General features: G+C 53.6%; 1 protein-coding gene across 4 annotated transcripts in view; it reads left to right on the plus strand.

The window, feature by feature from the left end:
• Window positions 1–19,953, plus strand: part of SACM1L (SAC1 like phosphatidylinositide phosphatase) — a 40,362-nt gene extending 20,409 nt beyond the window's left edge. For 2 of the 4 annotated variants that reach the window (XM_014584869.2, XM_027768946.1), the window contains 10 exons: window positions 338–406; window positions 3,330–3,409; window positions 7,868–7,966; window positions 11,630–11,768; window positions 13,872–13,941; window positions 14,274–14,346; window positions 14,658–14,751; window positions 14,839–14,931; window positions 15,655–15,712; window positions 18,199–18,676. In XM_014584869.2, the coding sequence (XP_014440355.2) occupies window positions 338–406; window positions 3,330–3,409; window positions 7,868–7,966; window positions 11,630–11,768; window positions 13,872–13,941; window positions 14,274–14,346; window positions 14,658–14,751; window positions 14,839–14,931; window positions 15,655–15,712; window positions 18,199–18,335 (912 nt within the window). In that variant the 3' untranslated portion in view covers window positions 18,336–18,676. Of the gene's footprint in view, window positions 1–337; window positions 407–3,329; window positions 3,410–7,867; window positions 7,967–11,629; window positions 11,769–13,871; window positions 13,942–14,273; window positions 14,347–14,657; window positions 14,752–14,838; window positions 14,932–15,654; window positions 15,713–18,198; window positions 18,677–19,010 lie in introns of those variants that run through there. The other 2 variants (XM_027768945.1, XM_027768944.1) reach the window with 2 other exon arrangements.
• The last annotated feature ends 1,320 nt before the right edge of the window (window positions 19,954–21,273 follow it).

Consider the following 21,273-nt stretch of genomic DNA (forward strand, 5'->3'; position numbering starts at 1 on the left):
TGGATTTCCGAGATTAGTGAGGCTGCAGCTCTCTGTGGTTATAGTACCTAGTGTGTTCTACTGAGCTTGTGGTTGTTGTTACCATTGCATATTGCAGCCCAGAGAGAATGGTTATAGTTACTGTTGGGTCCTCAGGAAAGTCTCGATGCATTTTTGTGTAGAAAAGTATATCGTGACGTGCCCGACAACCTAGTATATACTGCTGGTATTTAAAACACCCGTGAGTCCTGGCCCCAGTCCTGCTGTGGTTCAGGGAATGTAGAAACAGGACGCTTCAGGAGGTGCTCTGGCCCTTGAGAACCGTAAATACCTGGTAAAACATGGCTTTTCCCCCTAGATGGACGGTTTCCAAAGGCACTTCGACTCCCAAGTCATCACTTACGGAAAACAGGTCATCATCAATCTGGTACGTTTCCTCCCACTTCCCTGAGAAGAACGAAGCCAGACTTAGTTACCCTTTCTTTAGCATAACTGAGATTTTAACCACCTCTAAGCGTGCAGTTCCGTGCATTACGTGTGTCATGTTTGCAGTTGTCACCGCAGTCCGTCTCCACAGCTTTCCCTCAGACCACACGGACCCTGCCATAGCAACCCATCCCGCTCCCTGCTCTGCCTCTGCTCCTGGTGCTTCCGACCCTGTTTCTCTTCACTCGCCTCTTGTGGCCCCACACAAGTGAAATCGCTCACGCTCGCCTTTCTGCGTCCATCCCTTCATGGACACCCACGTCTCCCCATTCCCTTCTGTCGTCTTTAGTTCTTTCCAGCAAGGTTTTGTCGTTTTCAGTGTACACATTCCTTTTAAAGTATTTATTTAATGCCATTTGATGTTATTTTTTAATTTGATCAGAGAGAGAGAAAGGGAAAGCAAGAAAGTAAGCTGCTAGGTCCAGGACTCAAACCTCAGTCAGTCGTGTGGGAATCCAGCACCTTTAACCCCCAGGCCTCCTGCCGGCCCCTAGTATACACACTTTTAAGAAGTTTTTGATCGTTTTTTCCTTCAGATAGTGTCTTTGCCCATTTTTCTCTCTTCTCTGGAACTCCCATGGTACACATATTGTCTGCCTGGGGTTTCAGTCATCCAGTAGGGTCTACCCGCTGTTTTCACTTTTGTAATACCTCAGACTTGAGTTTTTCAATTTTTTGTTCATTGATCTTTTTTTACTTTTTTTTTTTTTTTTTTTTTTTTTTTGGCAGTGCTTCTTTGCACTCACTGGAGAGAAAGAGGGAAAATGAGAAAGCGCATCCCATGGGGGATGGTCATGCCACAATCCCTTCTTCTCTGTTTTTTCCTTCTTTCAGGGTTTTAGGGATGCGTACACACATGTCCAGAGTGTTTCTCAAGCCACTGGGTCTAGGATTCGAACCGTGCAACTGGCCATGTGAGATTCAACTGCCTTCACCACCACACCACTGGCTGACCCACAATGATATTTTTTCCTGTTCAGTCTAATCTGCTGATGAACTCTATAAATTTTTTCTTTCAGTTATACTATACAGCTCTAGACTTTTTGTTTGTTTGTTTTTTTGATTTTTAAACTTTTAACATGTTTTTAATTTATTTAAATTTGACCAGAGAGAGACAGAGAGAAAGTGAGAAAGCAAGCTGCCAGGTCCAGGACTCAAACTGCAGTTGGCCATGTGGGAGTCCAGTGCCCTTAACCACCATGCCACCTGCCAGCCCCGTTTGCTTCCTTTTAATAATTTCTCTTTGTCGATATTATTGTTTTATTTATACTTTTTTTTCATGATTTCCTTTAGGTCTTTGTCGGTATTGTTTCTCCTTAGCTCTTTGAACACATTTTAAAGAATTATTTTAGTCTTCACCTATTAAGTCTGATATTGTGGCTTCTGGGTGATGAACCGTATTTCCTGCTTACGTCTGTTTTTTTTTTAAATATACATTCAGTTACTATAACAAGCCAGCTATGGAGGTCAGGGACTCGTCCTTCCCCAGGGTTTGCTGTTTGTATTGTTTTGTTCTTTGATTGTTCAAGACTGCTGTAATCCATTTGTTTTTGAGACGTTGGAAACTGTTACTGCAAAGACTGTTCCTTCTAGAATATGCTTGCTGAAGTCTCTGTTCTTTTATTTATGTCAGATGTTTTGACACTTTCTTTTTGAAGTTTGCATTTCTTTCATTTTTTTTTTTTATCACGAGAGACAGAGATTCACACAGGTGCCCTTGACAGGTTTTGTTGTACTGCGGTCCTCCCCCAGCCTCCAGCCAGTGAGTCGTCGGCTCGCCCAGGGCAGCCCGCATCCAAACCAGGCCTCCCGTGTGGCTCCGGCACGAGCAATGCAGCGCTGTGTGCCTCTGTGGCTGCTCTGGACAGACTGTGAATCCCAAGGGTTCAAGTAGACTAGCAACAGCAAAGAGAACAGCCGGCCTCTCGTTCCTGCAGACCGACCTTCACTGCTAGCCGGGTGCGCTTCAGGCCTGGGCTCAGTCTGGGGTGAAGTCTGAGGTCTTCTCAGGACCTTACGGGTGTGGATTTCACCTGGCTCTGTGGTGACCTGCATATCTCCTCCATATTTGTGTCTACTTTCGAATGTCCTAACTGCTTAGAGAATGTCACCCAGCTTTTCCAGGCTTTCAGTCTGTCGTGTCTCCATCCAGAAGCCCTCATCCCCGCGGCTGCTCATTTATGGCCCTCCGGTAGCCTTTATAAGCAGTGCCAGCATTCTCCCCGTTGTTCCAAGGACAGGAGGCAAGGCTGAGTGCGTTTAGTCCTCAGGCGAGAGTACATGTGCCCGGTTCTCTGCACGTAGCTCTGGGCTGTGGCTTCTAGCCCAGGGAGGGCCCTGAGAACCAGGGTACTCTGCTTCAGGCTGAGACATCCCCACTCTGGCGAGGAGGAGGAGCAACTTTCCACCTTTCCTGGGAAGGTGGTTTACTTCACTTTTTTTTAAGAGGTTTTTGTTATAGGGCATGTGTGCTTGCCAGAAAGACAGAGAGAGACACAGAGACAGAAAGCGAGAAATCACCCCCCAGGGGGGATGGCCATGCCACAATCCCTTCTCCTCCATTCTCCTCTTGGGATCTTGGGCACACATGCACCTGGACCCAGGGTCCAGGACTCGAACTGCGGTCGACTACATGGGAGTTCAGTGACATAGCCATTATGCCAGCTGCTGGTCCAGGAAGGCAGTTTTCTTGATTGGATATTTAGTTGGTGGCTCTGAACCTTCGGTTGTTTCTCAGAGCTCCTACAAAGTACAGTTTGTATCTCTGGGGGAATGAGAGCCTAGAACCTCCTGGCCTCCTGCTGTCTGACGTCACACTCTACTTTTAAATGAACAGAAAGCTGTAGTGTCCTTATCTTTTACAGGTTAACCAGAAGGGTTCAGAGAAGCCCCTCGAACAAACGTTTGCAAGCATGGTGTCTTCCTTGGGAAGTGGCATGATCAGGTACCTCACTGGAAGCCCGCTGTGTGTCTGCAGACCAGATGCGTATGTGTATGTGCGTGCAGAGCTGGGAGCTCCCTAGCCACCTGTGCTTAACTTGCTACACTGTTTTCAGAGCTACAGCAAGGCGTGTGTTATTGGCTGAGATTTTCTGTGGCATAATTTATGTTACGGAATAACTTCCCAACAGTGAACTTTCTTGGTTTTTCAAATTTGCCAGAAGGTGTTTGCACTCGACAGGGAGAGGGAGAAAGTTAACTGCTGTGGGGCACGTTTCTCCATCCTACCAGGCTTTGGGGCATGCACGGGTGCTCAGCACGTTTCTGCTTGGAAACACATGAGACTGGATTGGCACTGCCATTGGCCATGTGGGACCCGGCTCCCTGGACCAGGAGGCCACGGGCCGGCCCTCCGGGCAGGTTGGCATTTGCTTACTTCCTGATTGAAATCTGCACATCAAGGCTTTGTGTCTGAGGTGGTGAGGCTGTGGCCGCGAGGTCATGCCTGGTTTTTCGGGGTGGTTTGCTGTGGTCTCTGTGGTCCCGGCCATCTCCCAGGCAGGGAGCAGCGTCGCCGTCACGTGGTGGCCTCATCGGAGCAGTGGCTTTGTCCTCTGAGGGGGAGGCTGCCCCACACCGGGCCCTGCATGTTGAGTCAGCCCAGGAGAGCTTCCTGCGATGACACTGGGGCAGAGGGGGTGTGTGCCACGGTGCGATGTGGCCGTGGGGTTTGGGAGGCTTTCCAGCAACGTAGCTCTGAGGTGTTGGAGAGGACCGTTATACCTGCAGCAGGCTTCGGATGTACGCAAGGACAGAGTAAGACGTCCGCTCTTTCGGGAAGGGTCCAAAAGCTCTTGGAAATTCCTCCGATCCTCACTCTACCCACTTCCACCTTCCCACGGTGGAGTCTGCCCGGACACGCCGCGAGTGACTGGGGTTTCACATCGGCCACAGTCACTGCAGGAGGTCCTCAGCCTCGGGGTCTCCTGGTGGCCGACGGTCTGTCTGCTGGCTCCCATTGCAGCCCAGCTTAGACCTTTGGCCCCGACAGTTTCCTTAGGCAGGCTTTGCCTCCAGGGCTGTCCTGCGGAATTAGGAGCCTAGCAAGCAGCTAGCTTTGAGGGTTTGAGGCATGCATCCGAGTCTCAAGCCAGGCCCGTTGTGTTTGTGGACCTCCAAGGGCATTGTCTTATTGGAAGAGACAGCAGGCCAGAGCTATTGTCCTCTTCCTCTCCCTCCTGTGAGCTCTGCAGATCACAGGAGAATGCATACTTGAGGTTTTTAGATCAATCAATGTGTGTTCTGGCAGGGAAGGATGAGCGTGTCGGTCTGGGTCCGAGGCGACCTGGTAGGGCTGCTGCTGTCCCTGACCCTAATGCTGGGCTCCCCGAGTGTCCCTGCTGTCCCTGACCCTGATGCTGGCTCCCTGAGTGTCCCTGCTCACTCTGACCCTGATGGCTGGGCTCCCCGAGTGTCCCTGCTCACTCTGACCCTGATGGCTGGGCTCCCTGAGTGTCCCTGCTGTCCCTGACCCTGATGGCTGGGCTCCCCGAGTGTCCCTGCTCACCTCGCTCTGTCCCTGGTGGCTGGGCTCCCCGAGTGTCCCTGCTCCCTCTGACCCTGATGGCTGGGCTCCCTGAGTGTCCCTGCTGTCCCTGACCCTGATGGCTGGGCTCCCCGAGTGTCCCTGCCGCCGTTACTGTAGTACATTGAGCCACGTGCTCTCCCTGCTCCGTGGCGGAATGTTACTCTTTGAAAAACTGGTTTGAAAAACATGAGACACAGCCTCTATAAAGCCTCCTGAGAGCCCGGAAGAGGCAGGACTGCTGGACCGGGGCTCAGGAGAAGAGTGTGTCTCAATTCCTTGATCATCGAAGTTGAACCGTGTAGGTCGTGCCTAGGAGATACAGTGAGCATTAGGGCGGGGATACCGTAGGGACCCGAGGGCGTTCAGGTCGGTCACACCAGCTCTCTGGTTGGCGCTTGCCCTCTGTTTTACGCTATCTTGGTAAGAGCACTCAACATGAGCTCTGCCTGTAACAAACGGCCTTGGGGCCGCAGTGCAGGTCGTGTGTAAACCCCTGGGATCTCCACCTCCGTGCCTGCAGCTCTGTGCCTACTCGAACTCTCTATGCCAGCCTAGACCTGTTACTTCTGTCAGATCACCCCAGTAGTAACTATCACTTCTATTGGCGTTCTTTCAGACTGCCCCCCCAGGGCTAGCAGGTGTCACGGTGGCTAAGGTGCTGGACTTGCACTTGGCTGACCCCAGTTTGAGTCCGGACCCTGCAGCTAGAAACTCACATCAGGCATGTGTGCGTGCTCCCCCAAATCCTGAGAAGAGAATGGAGAAGGGATTGTGGTGTGGTCATCCCTGCGGGGGTGGTTTCTCACTTCACTTCTCTCTGTCTCTTTATGTGTCTCTCTGGTGAGTGCATGTACCCTATGGCAAAAAAACTTAAAAAGCGAAAATGCTTCCGCACCCCTGTCTTCCCAAGCTGCCAGCCTCTTAGCTGTGGCAGCCTGTGTTTTTGCCCTGACTTGCCAGGGTACCTGTCTCACCCCGGGCGTCCAGGGCAGAGGGCAGGCCTTCTTTACCTGCCAGAAGCCCACACTCTGTTGATGCCCTGTTGGTCAGTTGGAGCCAACAGAGTCATACAAGAGTGGACACAGATGTGAGCAGAATGCCCTTCCAGTCCTCCTATGTGACCTGGTCCCTGAGCAGGGGTCTGGGCAGAGGGGTCTGTGCAAGGCCCCTCCCGTGCCCGTGGGCTCAGGGTCTGGTCTGCACACACTTTATTTCTGCCTCCCTTGACTTTGAGGACTTGGTTCGGGATTTTCTTCCCTTATAAGTGTCAGCGTCTTCAGCTCATGGTGGGATGCCCTCACTGTTAGTTATCCTCTGACTTTTAGAATTCTGCCCCTTAACTATTGGATAATTGGAAACAGCTCACTGCAGACTGACAGGCAAATTTTTGTTAGATGGCTAGTAACTAACCACAGAGGGGACTCCCCTGCCTCTGTAGTTCTCACAGCCCCAGGTCACTGCAGACCCCAGCTCACAGCCCCAGGTCACAGCAGACCCCAACTCACAGCCCCAGGTTACTGCAGTCCCCAGCTCACGGCCCCAGGTCACCGCACACCCCACCTCACAGCCCCAGGTCACAGCCCAGGTCACAGCAGCCCCCAGCTCACAGCCTCAGGTCACAGCAGACCCCAACTCACAGCCCCAGGTCACAGCCCAGGTCACAGCAGACCCCAGGTCACAGCCCCAGGTCACAGCAGGCCCCAGCTCACAGCCCCAGGTCACAGCAGACCCCAACTCACAGCCCTAGGTCACTGCAGACCCCAGGTCACAGCCCCAGGTCACCGCAGACACCCTGACTGACCCTCTGTGGACTAAACAGAGCATGACCATTTCAGACACTAATTGGAAGAGCAGTAAGAGGGACCCACCCTGTTCTCTGCACGTGGGGACAGAATAACGAGGTGCCCGGTGCCCGATGGACCAGGCCTCTTTCCAGGGCGCACCTGGGTGCTGGGCTTCATTGTGCTTCCCTTGCGTTTGCTGGGCTGCTCCTCCGTACTGTCCGAGGGCCCCAGAAGGACGTGGGGGGGTTTCTCATGTGTGTAGATTTACACATGGCACTTCTACACGGAGGTGCGCATGTGTACTTACACGTGGTACTTAAACACGAAGGTGCACATGTGTACTTACACGTGGTACTTAAACACGGAGGTGCGCATGTGTACTTACACGTGGTACTTAAACCCGGAGGGGGGCATGTGTACTTACACGTGGCACTTAAACACGGAGGTGCGCATGTGTACTTACACGTGGTACTTAAACACGGAGGTGCGCATGTGTACTTACACGTGGCACTTCTACACAGAGGTGTGCATGCACATGTGCGCTCACACGTGGCACTTCTGTGTGGAGGTATGCATGTGCACTCACAGCACTTCTGTGCGGAGGTGCATGTGCACTCACAGCACTTCTGTGCGGAGGTGCATGTGTGCACTTACACATATTACCTATGTGCGGATGTGTGTATGCATGTGCACTCACAGCACTTCTGTGCGGAGGCACACATGTGTATTCACACAGTAATTCTCTGCGGAGGTGTGTGTGTGCGTGTGCACTCACACGTCACTTCTGTGCGGACGTGTGTATGTGCACTCACACAGCACTTGTCTGTGGAGGTGCGTGTGCACTCACACGTAGTACTCCCATGCGTTTGCTCTGTAGATGGCCTTCCTCTGTGGGTAGGCGCGTGAGAAGGCCTGTGTGTATGTGATGCTTGCATGCCCGTGTGTGCTCCGGGGTGGTAACACGAGTCGGGGGCTCCAGCGCACCCTGTCAGTATGTGTGCTCCTACAGCGGAAGCCAGCTTACTGAGGACAGTACCAAGAGGAGAGAGTGTGCGACCGCTGACCACTTTCGTATGTGCTCTCTTGGTAGATACGTAGCCTTTGACTTCCATAAGGAATGTAAGAAAATGAGATGGGATCGACTAAGTATTTTATTGGATCAAGTATCAGAAATGCAAGATGAATTAAGGTAAGCTGTGTTATTTCCTTATGGAGGTGAGGGAAGAAGTGTGTGTGTATACCGAGATCATATTAATTGTACACTGTTGAACTGGTTTACAGTGCAGCTACCTGGTTGTCAGTGTGTATTTTTTTTCTATTTTATTTTTTATTGGAAAAATGATATGGATGCTTTAGAAATAGATTTTAAGTACTATATGTAAGGGAACCGGCAGGTAGCATGGTGGTTGGGGTGTGGACTTACTCATAGTACTTCTACACGGCAGGGGGCTGGATACTCCATATGGCCAACGACAGTTCAAGTCCTGGACCTGGGTGGCTTACTTTCTCACTTTCTCTCTCTTTGGTCAAATTTAAATAATGAATGAATTCATCAAATAAAATAAATAATTCTAAAAGAAATTATTCAAGGCTAGGTGTTTTCGTTATTTTGGGTTTTTTTGTTTTTTTTTTTTTGAGAGATTTTTGCTATAGGGCGTGTGTGCTTACCAAAAAGACAGAGAGAAACAGGGACAGAAAGCGAGAAATCACCCCCAGAGAGACAGAAAGCGAGAAGTCACCCCCAGGGGGGAATGGCCATGCTGCAATCCCTTCTCCTCCATTCTCCTCTCAGGATCTTGGGCACGCACACACATGCACCCAGCGTGATTTTAAGCCACCGGGTCCGGAACTCAAACTACACTCGACTGCATGGGAGTCCAGCGACACAGCCATTACGCCAGCAGCTGGTCCCAGTGTTTCCGCATTTTTGTGGATTATCTTCTATACATTTGCAAATTCTTGAGTAATTGACCTTGGTTACTGCTGTTTTGTATTCGAGTGTATTGAGTAAGGTCTGTCACAGGTACTTTTCTTTTTAGCACCTCTGGTCTTGGTAATGATAGTGCTTGCCGGCATTTCTGTGTTCTCTTACGTCCTAGCGTGGTTGGAACCCAGTGCTGCCCTTCATGTTCATCTCTGGTTTGTCTCCGTCTCTTTCTGCTGTGAGAGCGAATGCTGTGTGACTCGCTCAGCAGCGCGGGTCTGTGTGCTCACTTCTGTTAAACCGTTTCCTCAGAACCCTCTTCAGAGTACGTTTAGTGGATGAGAAGGTCTGACTGCCTTGTGCTTTTACAGTGTTTACTGTATTTACCGTCTGGCTCACAGGGTTACTGTACTCCGGACAGACGGCAGCCTACCATTGGTCCTGGCCCTGCGTGACAGTTCCAAACCTGATAACCCAAATGCACCTCTTTATTCTAGTTCACAAAACTATAGTGAAACCTTTCTGATAGACATTTTGCCTAGAGCCATTTATTTGTATTTATTATTATTATTATTATTCAGTTTGACCAGTGAGACACAGAAGGAGTGAGTAAGCAAGCTGCCAGGCCCAGAACTCGAACCACAGTCGGCCATGAGGCAGTCCACGCTACCTGCTGGCCCTCATGTTGCCTAGTTTTTAAAGTGTATTTTATACATACTGAGTGCTCAGCTCTCGTTTTTCCATCTGTTTTGTGTTTTGGTGAGGTTTGTCACAAACGTGGGTAGTACAGGGACATCGACCCCCTCGCTATCGAGCTCTCAGCGGAGACTGGCCGGGTCGGGCTCACCCACCGGCTGCTGCCATAGGAGGGCACGAGACAGGAGAGTGGACACTCAATCCGTGTTCACTGCCGTTCACTGGGCCCGTGGGGACCATAGAGCGTCACCCGTGACTTTCAGATGATCATTGGAGGTTTTTTTTTTTCTACTCCTACCCAAACGTCTAGAAAATAATGGGAAAAAATAGACAAAGACAGTAACAGCCAGCGTGTTGTGTGGTGGCGAAGGTGGCTGGATCCCACATAACCCACCGCATGGTGCAGGTCCCGTAACCCGCAGCCCGAGAAGCACTCGTGTGCGTGCCAGCATGTACCTGGGCTCTTGAAAGAAGGGAGAAATGGAGAAGGGATAGCGCCATGGCCATCCCCACGGGGGTGCTTCCTTCTCGGGCCCTCTCCTGCAAGCACATGTCCTCTCCGGAAAAGAGACAGAGACAGAGAGCGAGAAATCACCCCCCCAGGGAGGATGGCCACACTGCAGTCCCTTCTCCTCCATTCTCAGGATTTTGGGCACGCGGTCCTAGTTTCAAACCGCTGGGATTGAGACTAGAACCATGGTCGACTATGCCGGAGTCCAGCGATGTAACCACATGCCATATGCTGGTCCCGCCTGTTTCACTTTCTTGCCACTTGCATTCACTGGGGTAGCATTTCACAGTTTTTCCGAGACTCTTCATTTGCATTTACAAGTTGGCTGACAGGTAAGAGATTTAACACTCAGCCCGTCTTGGCCTTCAGCTCGCCTTCCTCACTAAAGCGTAGCATTCCTTCCTCCCACTGGCACTCGCAGAGACCCTTGTGGGGCACCAGCTGGCCTCATTTCCGGTCCGTGTCTCGGGACAGGGAGGCCCGAGGAGAGAGCAGGGCCAGGCCGGTCGGAACACACACGTTTACCAGCCGAGCTTCTGTCTCGTGTGGGTGCGGCTTGTGGCACCCCAGAACAAACACACAATAATATCAAGAGGACTGACCACAGAGCACAGTCGTGGGAAATCGTAACATGTGGAACACCACAGTGTGACACGGGACACAGTGGCACATGCTGCTGGGACGCCCATGGGCTGAGCCACACGGGCTCGGCGTGAGAGCAGTGTGTGCACGGCACAGAGGTGGGGTGCAGTGAGACAGGTGGCAGCGTGGTGTGCGTGTGTCACCCACTTTCTAAAGAATAATTAAAAATGTTTCGATGTGGGACCAGCAGTTGGCATGATGGCTATGTTGCTGGACTCCCATGCAGTCGACCGTGGTTCAAGTCCCGGACCCGGTGGCTTAAACTCACGCTGGGTATGTGTGCGTGCATGCCCAAGATCCCGAGAAGAAAGTTGAAGAGAAGGGATTGTGGCATGGCCATCCCCCCTGGGGGGGATTCTCGCTTTCTCTCTGTCTCTCTCTCTCTGGCGAGCGCACGCACTCTATAGCAAAAACCTCTCCAAAAAAAAAAAAAAGTTTCAATGTGTAATAGCCAGCCCTTAGTCCAGAGGTCCTGGAAGTCCTGGTTGAGTTGATGTCAAGGCAAATATTCTTCATATTTTTTAAAAATACATATATATTTTTAAGAACTACTTATTTGATTTTATTTACTCATTTATTTTTAATTTGACAGAGAGAGAGAGACACAGAGAGAAAGAAAGAGAGGGGAAGTGAGAAAGCAAGCCACCAAATCCAGGAATAGAACCATGGTCGGCCATGTGGGAATGTCTAGCACCTTAACTACCACGCCACCTGCTGGTCCCCAAGACTGTTTTTAGCAAGCCTCCTGGAGGAGTCCAGTGCAGTTAGTCCAGCGGCCGTCAGAACCGCGCATGCCGGGACGCAGTTGGGGTAATGGTGCTGACTGCGGGGCCTCCGTCACCCCCACCTCTCACGTCTTGGGCATGGTGACCTCGTGTTCTGGCGGTGGTCTGGGCCAGGAGGCCGTCTTGCCTCCGCCGTTCTAGCCTGTGCTTGCTCTGGGATGATCACCCGTGCCTGAACGCGTGTCCCTGCCCGGCCTCTCAGTTTGCAGCTCCAGCCGCGTCCTGGGAATGTGAGAAGTGCCCTGAGTAGGCCGGTCCTGCTCTGCTGTGAGTGCTCATCCGACTCTGTGTCAGTTATTTTCTAGTGGACTCCGCAGGCAAGGTGGTGGCCAGCCAGGAGGGGGTGTTCCGCAGCAACTGCATGGACTGCCTGGACAGGACCAACGTGATCCAGAGCCTGTTGGCGCGGCGCTCCCTGCAGGCCCAGCTCCAGGTGTGGACCCTCGTGTTCTTTTAGTGAAAGCGAACAGAGCAAAACATGAGGTAGCGCCATCTCTAGAGGCCAGGAGCAAGCAGTCCCCTGGCCTGCCGGCCCTGCCGTTTCTGTGCCTGGCCCTTGCAGCCTCACCTTGTCCGCACGGCTTGGCGTGTGCGGCGTTCGCATGGCCATCTCCTCGACGTACGTCAGCGTAGCTCATGGCCGCCCTCTGCTCTGGCGTCCCAGGCGTGCCGGCCGCTGCATTTCTCTTACAGGCAGCTCCCCGAGAACGTCTGTGTGTGTCACTGGCCACTGGACGTTGAATTGCTGGGTTAAAGAGAATAAATGCCAGGAACCAGCAGTTAGCGTAATGGCTATGTCGCTGGACTCCCACGTAGTCGCACGCGGTTTGTGTCCCGGACCCGGTGGCTTAAAACTCACGCCGGGCGCGTGTGCGTGCGTGCCCAAGATCCCGAGAGGAGAATGGAGGAGAAGGGATTGCGGCGTGACCATCCCCCATGGGGGGTGATTTCTCGCTTTCTGTCTCTATGTCTCTCTCTGTCTGTCTAGCGAGCGCACGCGCCCTATAGCAAAAAAAACTCAAAAAAAAAAAAGGAGAGAGAGAATAAATGCCTACTTTCATGAGGCTCTTAGCGGTTTATGCCGACCGAGCAGTGAATAAGTGGGTGCATTTCACTGAACGGCCACCGTCGATAGTTTTATTTAAAGCACTTTTCCCCATTTCAGTAGTACAGAGTAGTGCCTCCAGGTTGTTCCCGGTTGCCTCTCTTTTATTACTAGCAAAGGATATATTTTTAAAAAGGGTTTTATTTATTTATTTTATTATTATTATTTTTTAATTTGGCCAGAGAGAGAAAGTGAGAAAGCAAGCTGCCAGGTCCGGGACTCAAACCACAGTCGACCATGTAGGCGTCCTGTGCCTTAACCATCACACCACCTGCTGGCCCCCGCTAGCAAAGGGTATTAACCTCAGCTGACGTAGCTCAGCTTACCGCCAGGATTTTGCCCATGAGAGGAATCCATAGGAATATTTCCTTCTGTGGGTGCTTGGGATCGAAAGTGCACGGAGCCCGGGTTCCCGAGTCAGCGGTATCACAGATGTTTGTGGGGGCAGGCACAAGGCACCCCGCGTGGTTCTCTGCCTCGGTGAGGAAGCCATCGCTCGACCTGGGAGGTGTGACCCCAGGAGAGGCTATGGAGGTAAAACGCCTCCTCTGGAGGACACTGTCCTCTCCTCCCGAGTGGTGCTCGGTGCTGTGCGGGTCCCTGCTGAAAACCATCAACTGTGTTGGGACTAGTTGGGGCCCAAGGCTAGTTAGCCAAGAACCTACCACTGATGACCAGGTTCGCGAATCTGCATTGTCTGTCAAGCGGGAAGAGCTGTTCTCACTGCTCAGTGCAGTTTTGACACTTGGCCAACTTCCCAAGTGCCATTGGCCAGGATTCTCTCCAGGAGGTACCCAGCCAGTGGGGGACCCTCGCTCATGCCTGTGCCCTGCAGGGGAGGGCAGCTCCCCATGTCTGCACGTGAGATAGTGGGGTGTCATCTGAGGGGAGCAGTGGAGAATGTGATGCTGAGAGAGTTCACGGTCTGAGATGGGGCCAAGGGCAGTGGACCCCCGCAAGAAGCAATGTTCAGGAGGCCCCACCCCTGAGGTTACGTGCACAGGGCTGAGTGTCGTGTGTGTATGCGGTTGGTGGGGAGGTGGCTGTACCCTTCCTCAGACTCTCCAAGGTCCCTGGGATAGAGTGGGGTTGGGGGGACTCGGCTGAGGAGTTGGAGATGTGAGGAGCGTGGAGGGAAGAGCCGCTGGGGTCCCGGGGCATGCCTGCCCCTCCTGCCCCTCTCTCTCAGTATAGTCCTGGGCTGCAGGACAGAGGAGCCCCTGGAGAGCTTGGCCGTCTCCCCTGGAGAGAGAGCAGCGCGCTGGGGCCCTCTGTGTGGAATACGTTTCTGGGCTGCAGCCAGCAGTCGGACCCGCGCGAGTGCCCTGGAGACTGTCCGGAGCCGTGGCGCCCCTTAGGGCCGCCTGCTCCCTCCTGAAGCCCCGCCTCCTGCTGCCCTTTATGGAAGAGTGGGTGTGGGTCTCATTTCAGAGACTCGGAGTTTTACACGTGGGACAGAAGATTGAAGAACAAGATGAATTTGAGAAGATTTACAAAAATGGTAGGTAATTTCTACAATAGAGCCAGAATCGCTCCAATTTTGTCGCTGGACTCCCATGTAGTGGACTGTGGTTCGATTCCCAGACTCGGTGGCCTAAACTCATGCTGGGCGCGTGTGCGTGCATGCCCAAGATCCCGAGAGGAGAATGGAGGAGAAGGGATTGCGGTGTGGCCATCCCCCCTGGGGGGTGATTTCTCGCTCTCTGTCTCTGGCGAGCACATGTGCCCTATAGCAAAACCCTCTCGGAAAAAAAAAGAAAAAAGAAGTTAATATTTTGGATTTAGCACTCTGATTGTCATTTTAATCATTGGCTGTTTTCCTTTTTCCCACAGCCTGGGCTGACAATGCAAATGCTTGTGCCAAGCAGTATGCGGGGACCGGTGCCTTGAAGACCGACTTCACCAGGTAAGCCAAGCTTCCAGCGTTCCACATCAGGGGCCGCGGGCGGGGCTGCCCGAGTCACCCAGCACGTTCTAAGCCGCAGCGGAATACCAGCGCCTGGCTCTTGCTTTGTGTGTCTCCTTGATAATATTTCAGAAGAGAATGCATGTTTCTTGGACCCACTAGTGATAGCTTCTGTGAAATGTGTCTATCTCCAGGGATGATTTTAAAACTCTTTGTAAGTTAATCTGCCGAGCACGTATGTACTGGCCATAAACTAGTGCAAGAGTTGAGTTTGCAAATCTGAACGTTGAAACTTAATCTCTTTGAACCAGAACTGGGAAGCGAACTCAGTGGGGCCTGGTAATGGATGGCTGGAACTCCCTGATACGGTATTACAAGAACAACTTCTCTGACGGCTTTAGGCAGGTGCGTCTGTGTGTGCCCGTGCGGGGCGGCGGCCGTGGTGTGTCACACCAGGCTGGAGGGCTCACAGCTGTCTGTTCTCCGTCCTAGGACTCCATCGACTTGTTTCTCGGGAACTATTCAGTGGACGAGTTAGAGTCTCATAGCCCTTTGAGTGTCCCGAGGGACTGGAAGTTCCTGGCCGTAAGAACCTTCGTGTTTCCCAGTTGTTCCCAGTGCTGTGCCTGAGGGTGTAGGCGGTGCTGACTCCCCTGGGTTTAGGGTGTTCTCTGCTGTTCTCTGGGACGCAGATACTCACGCTGCGTAGCCAGGGACAGAGGCAGGGAGTGAGCTGCTGGAGCGGCCGTGCCGTCTCCCGCCTGCTCTTGCACGTCTTTTTGTGGGGGAGCTCGAGCAGAGGGAGTGTGGAAGGTCTCTCATTGCAGGAAGACCTCAGTCTTGTGTTCGGGGCACTGCCCCCGATAAAACTAACATGGAAGGCAAAGTGCATTTCTGACCCCTGGCTTCCTCTTGACTCCTATGTTCACCAGGTGGGCCTCCTGGGGCCCGGTCCTGGGTCGAGCCCCCTGGAAAGGAAGGGCGGCCAGTTGTCCGGGCTGCGAGTGTGATGAGCTCTTAGCATCCGTAGTTCTCATCAGTGGGAGGCAGAAGCGTGCTTGCCCAGGCCTTAGGACCCGACTGGCCCGAAGGCTTGGGCAGTTGTGAGTGGACACCCACATGCTAGCATCCCCTTAGTGTGTGTGTGTGTGTGTGTGTGTGTGTGTGTGTGTGCGTGCGTGTGCATGCGTGTGTGTGTGAGAGAGAGAGCTTGCAGGAGAGCATTACTCATGCTCCCATCAAAGCGTGCCCCTGACTGCAGCCATGGACTGAACGGCTCCTAACTGACGTCTCTCTCCCGCCCTCCAGTTGCCCATCATCATGGTGGTCGCCTTCTCCATGTGCATCATCTGTCTGCTGATGGCCGGTAGGTCTGCCCGAGCTCGCGCTCACCCCTACTTCTTGTACGGCATTGGAGTTTCTGACAACTCAGTTCTTGCTATGTTAAATTTAGAAAGTGGAGGGTCAGCAGGCGGTGTGGTGGTTAAGGCGCTGCACTCCCACGTGGCCAGCTGCGATTTGGGTCCCAGACCTGGCAGCTTGAAACTCACGCCAGGCGCGTGTGCGTGCCCCAGATCCCGAGAGGAGAATGGAGGAGGAGGGGTTGCGGCGTGGCCATCCCCCCTGGGGGGTGATTTCCCACTTTCCCTCTCTGGGGAGTACAGATGCCTGATGGCAAAAACTTAAAAAAAAAAATTAACAAGTGGAGATGAGCATAGCCCTTGGATGTGACAGAAAGGAAACTAGACCTAGTCTGGCAGCTGGTTTTTAATGTTTTTTACTTGAGATTTTAAAAATATTTTTTCTTTTTACCTAAGTAATATGTAGCAATTACAGAAAGGGCAGCCAGGCCGGAAGGAAGAACATGCTGCTTATCGCTCTGCTTTCTAGAGAAGCGAAGCTCCCGTAACGTTGTGATGTCTGATGCTCCTCAGGGCGGTGTTTGCGGAAGTGCGATGTGCGCAGTCTCTGTCCGCCGGCAGCATGGGCACTTCCCGTCTGCCCGTCGTTAATGCTGCCCCGTAGTCCGCGTGTGGAGGTGTGGCCCATTCAGCCTCTGACTGCTGGACGCACGGCCTCCTGGAAGACACTCCTTAGTACATTCTCACACCTGCAGAGCGAGGTCGTCCGAGCCCTGTGCTGGCAAGGTCGTTGGTTTTCCTTCTGTGGCGGCCTCGCTGTCGCTCAGTTACCGAGCGCAGTGTCCACTGAGGACTGTGTGCTGCGGCGTGAGCCTGGACGTGGTCGCGTTGGGCGTCTGGTAGCAGCTTGGGCACGGTGGGAAGTAAGGCGCCTCCCATCCGCCTCTGCTGTGCCCCCGCCTGTCTGAGTCCCGCCCTCGAGGCCCCGCCTCTGTGCTCCCTCACAGCATCACCTCCCCTCTGGACTCCGCAGGCCTCTGTCCCCCTGCATGTCCTCTAGCACACGAGCACCTGGGTCAGTTTCTCAGGGGGTGCGTCGTGGGGTGCCTGGCCTCGCTGTGCGTCCCGGATGGCGGTGACGGGCACTCTTGTCCTCTCCGTGGATCGGCACCTTACCCTGGCAGATGTGGCGCTCGAGAACGCTCACCCACCACCGCAGCTCCCACCCCCAGCGCCGAGTCCGTCCGGGCTCGAACGTGCTGGAGAGGGAGCTGTCCCGTGGCTGTCCTCGTTGGCACCCCGTCTGTGAAGAGCCGGGCAGTCGATGCCTTTGTCTGTACAGATCGGATATTGGCTGTGGTCCTTTAAACACGTACGAAGCACTCCAGCTCGCGGCGGGGTGGCAGGTGGAGGGCACCGGGGTTGCACGTCCATAGCATGGCCGGGCTCGGGTCAGCTCTGTGGCAGCAGCAGAGTGGCCCAGCTGCACAGCCGCCCCGGTGGCTCACAGAGCAGGTCCTCGGCCTCTGTCTTCCCACGCTGAAGCACTCGCCACCCCCGGAGCCACGCCGCTGTGGACCTGGTTCTGTCGCCTCGTTTGCTGGTTTGGTGAAACCCACGCTTCTCGGAAGCCTCTGGAGGGGCCGCAGTGAAGACCCAGATCTTGCCTCTGTGGAGCGGGCGGCCCTCGGGGGTGGCCAGCGGAGCGGCCTCTCTGCCGCCTGGGGAGCGAGCACAGCCCTGCGGGGTGCAGCTCGGGGGTGTTCAGTCTGAGGAACTCGGTGCTGTGGACGGTACCCTCCCGTGTCTGTCAGCGTTGCGGTGACGGACTTGGTGTTCGTGTGGGCAGTGTCTCCGTGCCCGCGCTGGCTGCGGCATTGAGACTAGGAACCAGGCGCGGTGTGGCGCTGGCTCCCCTGGGAACCACGCTGGGTCGGAGGAGCGGCGCAAGTCTGTTCCCCCTGCCTGCTGCTGGCCTTGGCGAGCAGCTTCGGAAGGGGCAGCCCAGCACTGCCGCGTGGAGGTCACTGAAGCGCGTCTCTGGGTCTTGTCTCTGATATTCTGTGTGGCTCTCCTGCAGCATGTGTGTTTTGCAAAGAACACTTCTCATGTAGATGTTTCGGTAGTGACTGCTGTTTTCCTAGCTGGGACTGTGAGCAGGCTGCTGGTGACCGATTCTGTCACGGTCGATACACAGCGGAAAAGCTGACACTCTCTGTGCGAGACCCCGCAAGCGTCAGCCCAGTGTCTCGGAAGCGTGGTCTGTGGGGCAGTGTCTGCACCTTCTGGAAACATGTTAGGTGGCAGTCCGGGGCCTGGGCCACTGCCTCGCGGTCCAGCCCGTGCGGACCCCTGGCTGAGCTGTGTCAGAGGCTTCGTTTCCTGGGATGCGCTGCAACCTCATGACCCAGGGTGTGCTGTCGGCGGAGAGCGGGGTCTGGTGTCCACAGGTGACCGTCATTCACCAAGTCCGTCCCTTTCTTGTCTACAGGTGACACCTGGACAGAGACGCTGGCCTACGTGCTCTTCTGGGGAGTGGCCAGCATCGGGACGTTCTTTATCATTCTTTTCAACGGCAAGGATTTTGTCGACGCTCCCAGATTGGTCCAAAAAGAAAAGGTAGACTGAATCTGTGTCTGTGGAAAGCGGCTTGGCGTGGAGGACCCCGTCCCGCAGAGCTGGAGTCTTTACTGACCCGCTTTCCACGCTAGCCGGGCCCTGTGCAGCCTTTCTCCGAAGGCACCGTGCTCTGCGGGCGACGGCGTGGACTCGGTCTGCCTGACGGCCTTGCCGATCTGACTACTGGGGTGGGTACGTGTCTCATTCGAAGCTGTTCTGTGATTAAAATAGGACCCGAATTCAGCTTAAGGATGGAGGGGATCTCTTCACTGTCAATTGAATCAACTATTGCAGAGTAAGTAATATATTTGAAAAACCTAGCTTCTCTCATTATTTAAACAGTAAAATTATTTTTCTAGCTGTCTCATTGTCATGGTAGAAGCAGTCACTTAGCAAACACGCTGCTCTCATCTTTGGACTGCTCGTCAGAGTCTGAGGAGAGGCTTGCTCTGCTGAGTGTGTCAGGCGTCTCTCCCGGACCTCGAGCAGGACGAGCCGAGTCCGGGACACTCGGGGGCCGGGGCGGGTCTTGGAGCCCGCAGTGGCCACCCCACCGCTCAGCCCGCTTGGCCTGCCGCGGTGCGCCAGCAGCTCGATCGCCATGAGAAGGGTCAGATATACTTTATCTTTTGTAAAAGGTGTGAATGAGATCAAAGAGTGTAAAGTCTCTCGCTTGTGCTCAAGGTCCAAAGCCGCCTCTGGTCAGGGTGGGCCCCGGGGAGACGCCCCTGGCTGGCCGCCGCCTCCTCCAGGACACCACTCGACTTCTTCGGGGTCACGCCTCCAGGCCGGCCGGCCTCCAAGGACGCCTTGTGCTCAGTCGGCACTGCACTTGGGGACAGCAGCTGCTTTTCCACGCTCCCACTGTCAGGGTTTGGTCGGCCTTCAGTAAGTGTGTGGCAGATTCAGTGCTTCCGGGTAGTCCTAGCTCTCCAGACCAAGGACCAACTTAAACTTTCACTTATGCGAAACCTGGAAATGCGCTTCAGAAGCCATGCGTAGTCTAACTGTAAGTCAGATTGTATATTCAAATTGTCATTATGCAGTTGAAATTAGGCCTTCCGTGAGGTAGTATAATTGACACTATTCTAAAACAAACACTGCTACGATGTTTCGGTGTGTGCTTAAAAATACGTACAGTCTTCCCAATAGTAGCCTCTTATGTTGTCCTTAAATATTTCTAAAAGCGCCTTTAATTTCAACATTACCTTTTTTCAACATTATTTTTTATATAATAAGAGTTGTTGCTTTTAAAAACCCTAAAGCAAACAATAGCTGGAAAACGCTCCTTAGCTTAAGATCTGTCATTAACCCCCCAGTAGGGTCAGGGAAGGGCTGCCTGTCCTTAACTTGTAAATAAGCATAACTCGTTCCAAAGATGGCTGTCGAGGCTGAGCTCCTGCCCGCGTCCTGCGCGGTTCCAGTGCGCGAGGGCTTCCCGGCAGGGCCTTGGGTCTCTGCGGCAAGGCCACACCTGGCCTGCGGCGTGGTGCCCCGCAGGGGCGGGCCTGCCGCTGCGTCTGCTCCTGAGTTGTCACGGTTTCAAGAATCTGAATGATTTTATTTCTGAATTCATGTACTGTACATTCAGAAGTAGAAATAAAATGTCATATTCTTTTCTAACTACTGTCGGTGTGGTCGCGTCCTTCATCGGGAACGGCGCTGGGCATCGTTGTTCCGAGTCCGACACGTCGCGCAAAGCGGAGTGTGGTTATTGCTGAAGGTTAGCCCGCCGAGGTAAGGAGCAGGCCGTGGCCCGGAACCCTGCCTGCCAGGGACGCTGCAGACGCCGTCTGTGTCTACGGTTAAGGTGGTGTCCATGAGCAGGTATCCCCACCTCCGCCTTGTCATTGCTTTTAAAAATGCCAGATGTCTCCAAGCTGACTAGGCAAGTGGGAAAGTATCGGCGTTAGTATCCAAGCCACAGGCGGATACCAGTGGGCGGGGAGGACGATGAAACGGCGCGAGGCGCACAGAGGCCTCCTGTGGGAACTGAGAACATGCCTTAGAAACGGCCTCTCTGTGTGTGCGTGTGTGTAAGGTTTTGCCATAGGGTGTGTGAGAGAGACGGGAAAGTGTGAAATTGCCCTCCCCACCCCCAGCGAGGATGGTCGCACCACGTCCTTCGCCGCCGTTCTTGGAATTCCAGGCGCACACAGGTACCCAGCATGATTTCAAGCCGCGTGGGAGTCTAGCACCTTGCACACTACACCGCCTGCTGGTGTTTTCAAAACCAGCTGTGTTTACATTTCAGGGAAATCTTACGTCAAGAGAGGTCTTTCTAAAAAATTTATTAAGTTTGCAGTAGGGCATATGCACTCACTGTAGAGAGATGGGGGAGGGGTGGGAAAGCAAGCCACCGAGTCTGGGACTCGAACCCTCATTGGCCATGTGGGAGACCAGTGCCTCCTATTGACAGAGGTATTTAACTGCAACCAGTAAATGACGATCTGAACTGTAGCGAGACCTGCTGAAGGCTGGCTTAGGGTGGTAACTGGTAGAAATGCCAGGCCTTTCCCGACTCAGTTCCTGAGCTCCGAGGCTGGGGGCTGGGTGAAAAAAAAACGCAGCAGAGAGGCCTCCGGAGACACGCTCTGGCCGCAGTGTCACTGGGGACGGAGTGCCTATTCTTTCCAGCCGTGGACAGGAGGGGGACAAACGTGGACAGATGTCAGAACAGCCACTCTGGCGCAGCCTAAGGAACAGCAAGGCTTTTTTAAAAGAAGAGTTTTGTGGGACTCCCATGTAGTCAACTGCGGTTCATGTCCCGGACTTGGTGGCTTAAAACCCACACCGGGCGCGTGTGCATGCGTGACCAAGATCCCGAGAGGAGAATGGAGGAGAAGGGATTGCAGTGTGGCCATCCCCTCTGGGAGGTGGTTTCTCGCTTTCTGTCTCTATGTCTTTCTCTGTCTGGCGAGCGCACGCGCCCTATAGTGAAAAACCT

This window comes from Tupaia chinensis, unplaced genomic scaffold (assembly GCF_000334495.1).
Source record: "Tupaia chinensis unplaced genomic scaffold, TupChi_1.0 Scaffold148065_1, whole genome shotgun sequence".
NCBI classification, from domain to species: domain Eukaryota; kingdom Metazoa; phylum Chordata; class Mammalia; order Scandentia; family Tupaiidae; genus Tupaia; species Tupaia belangeri.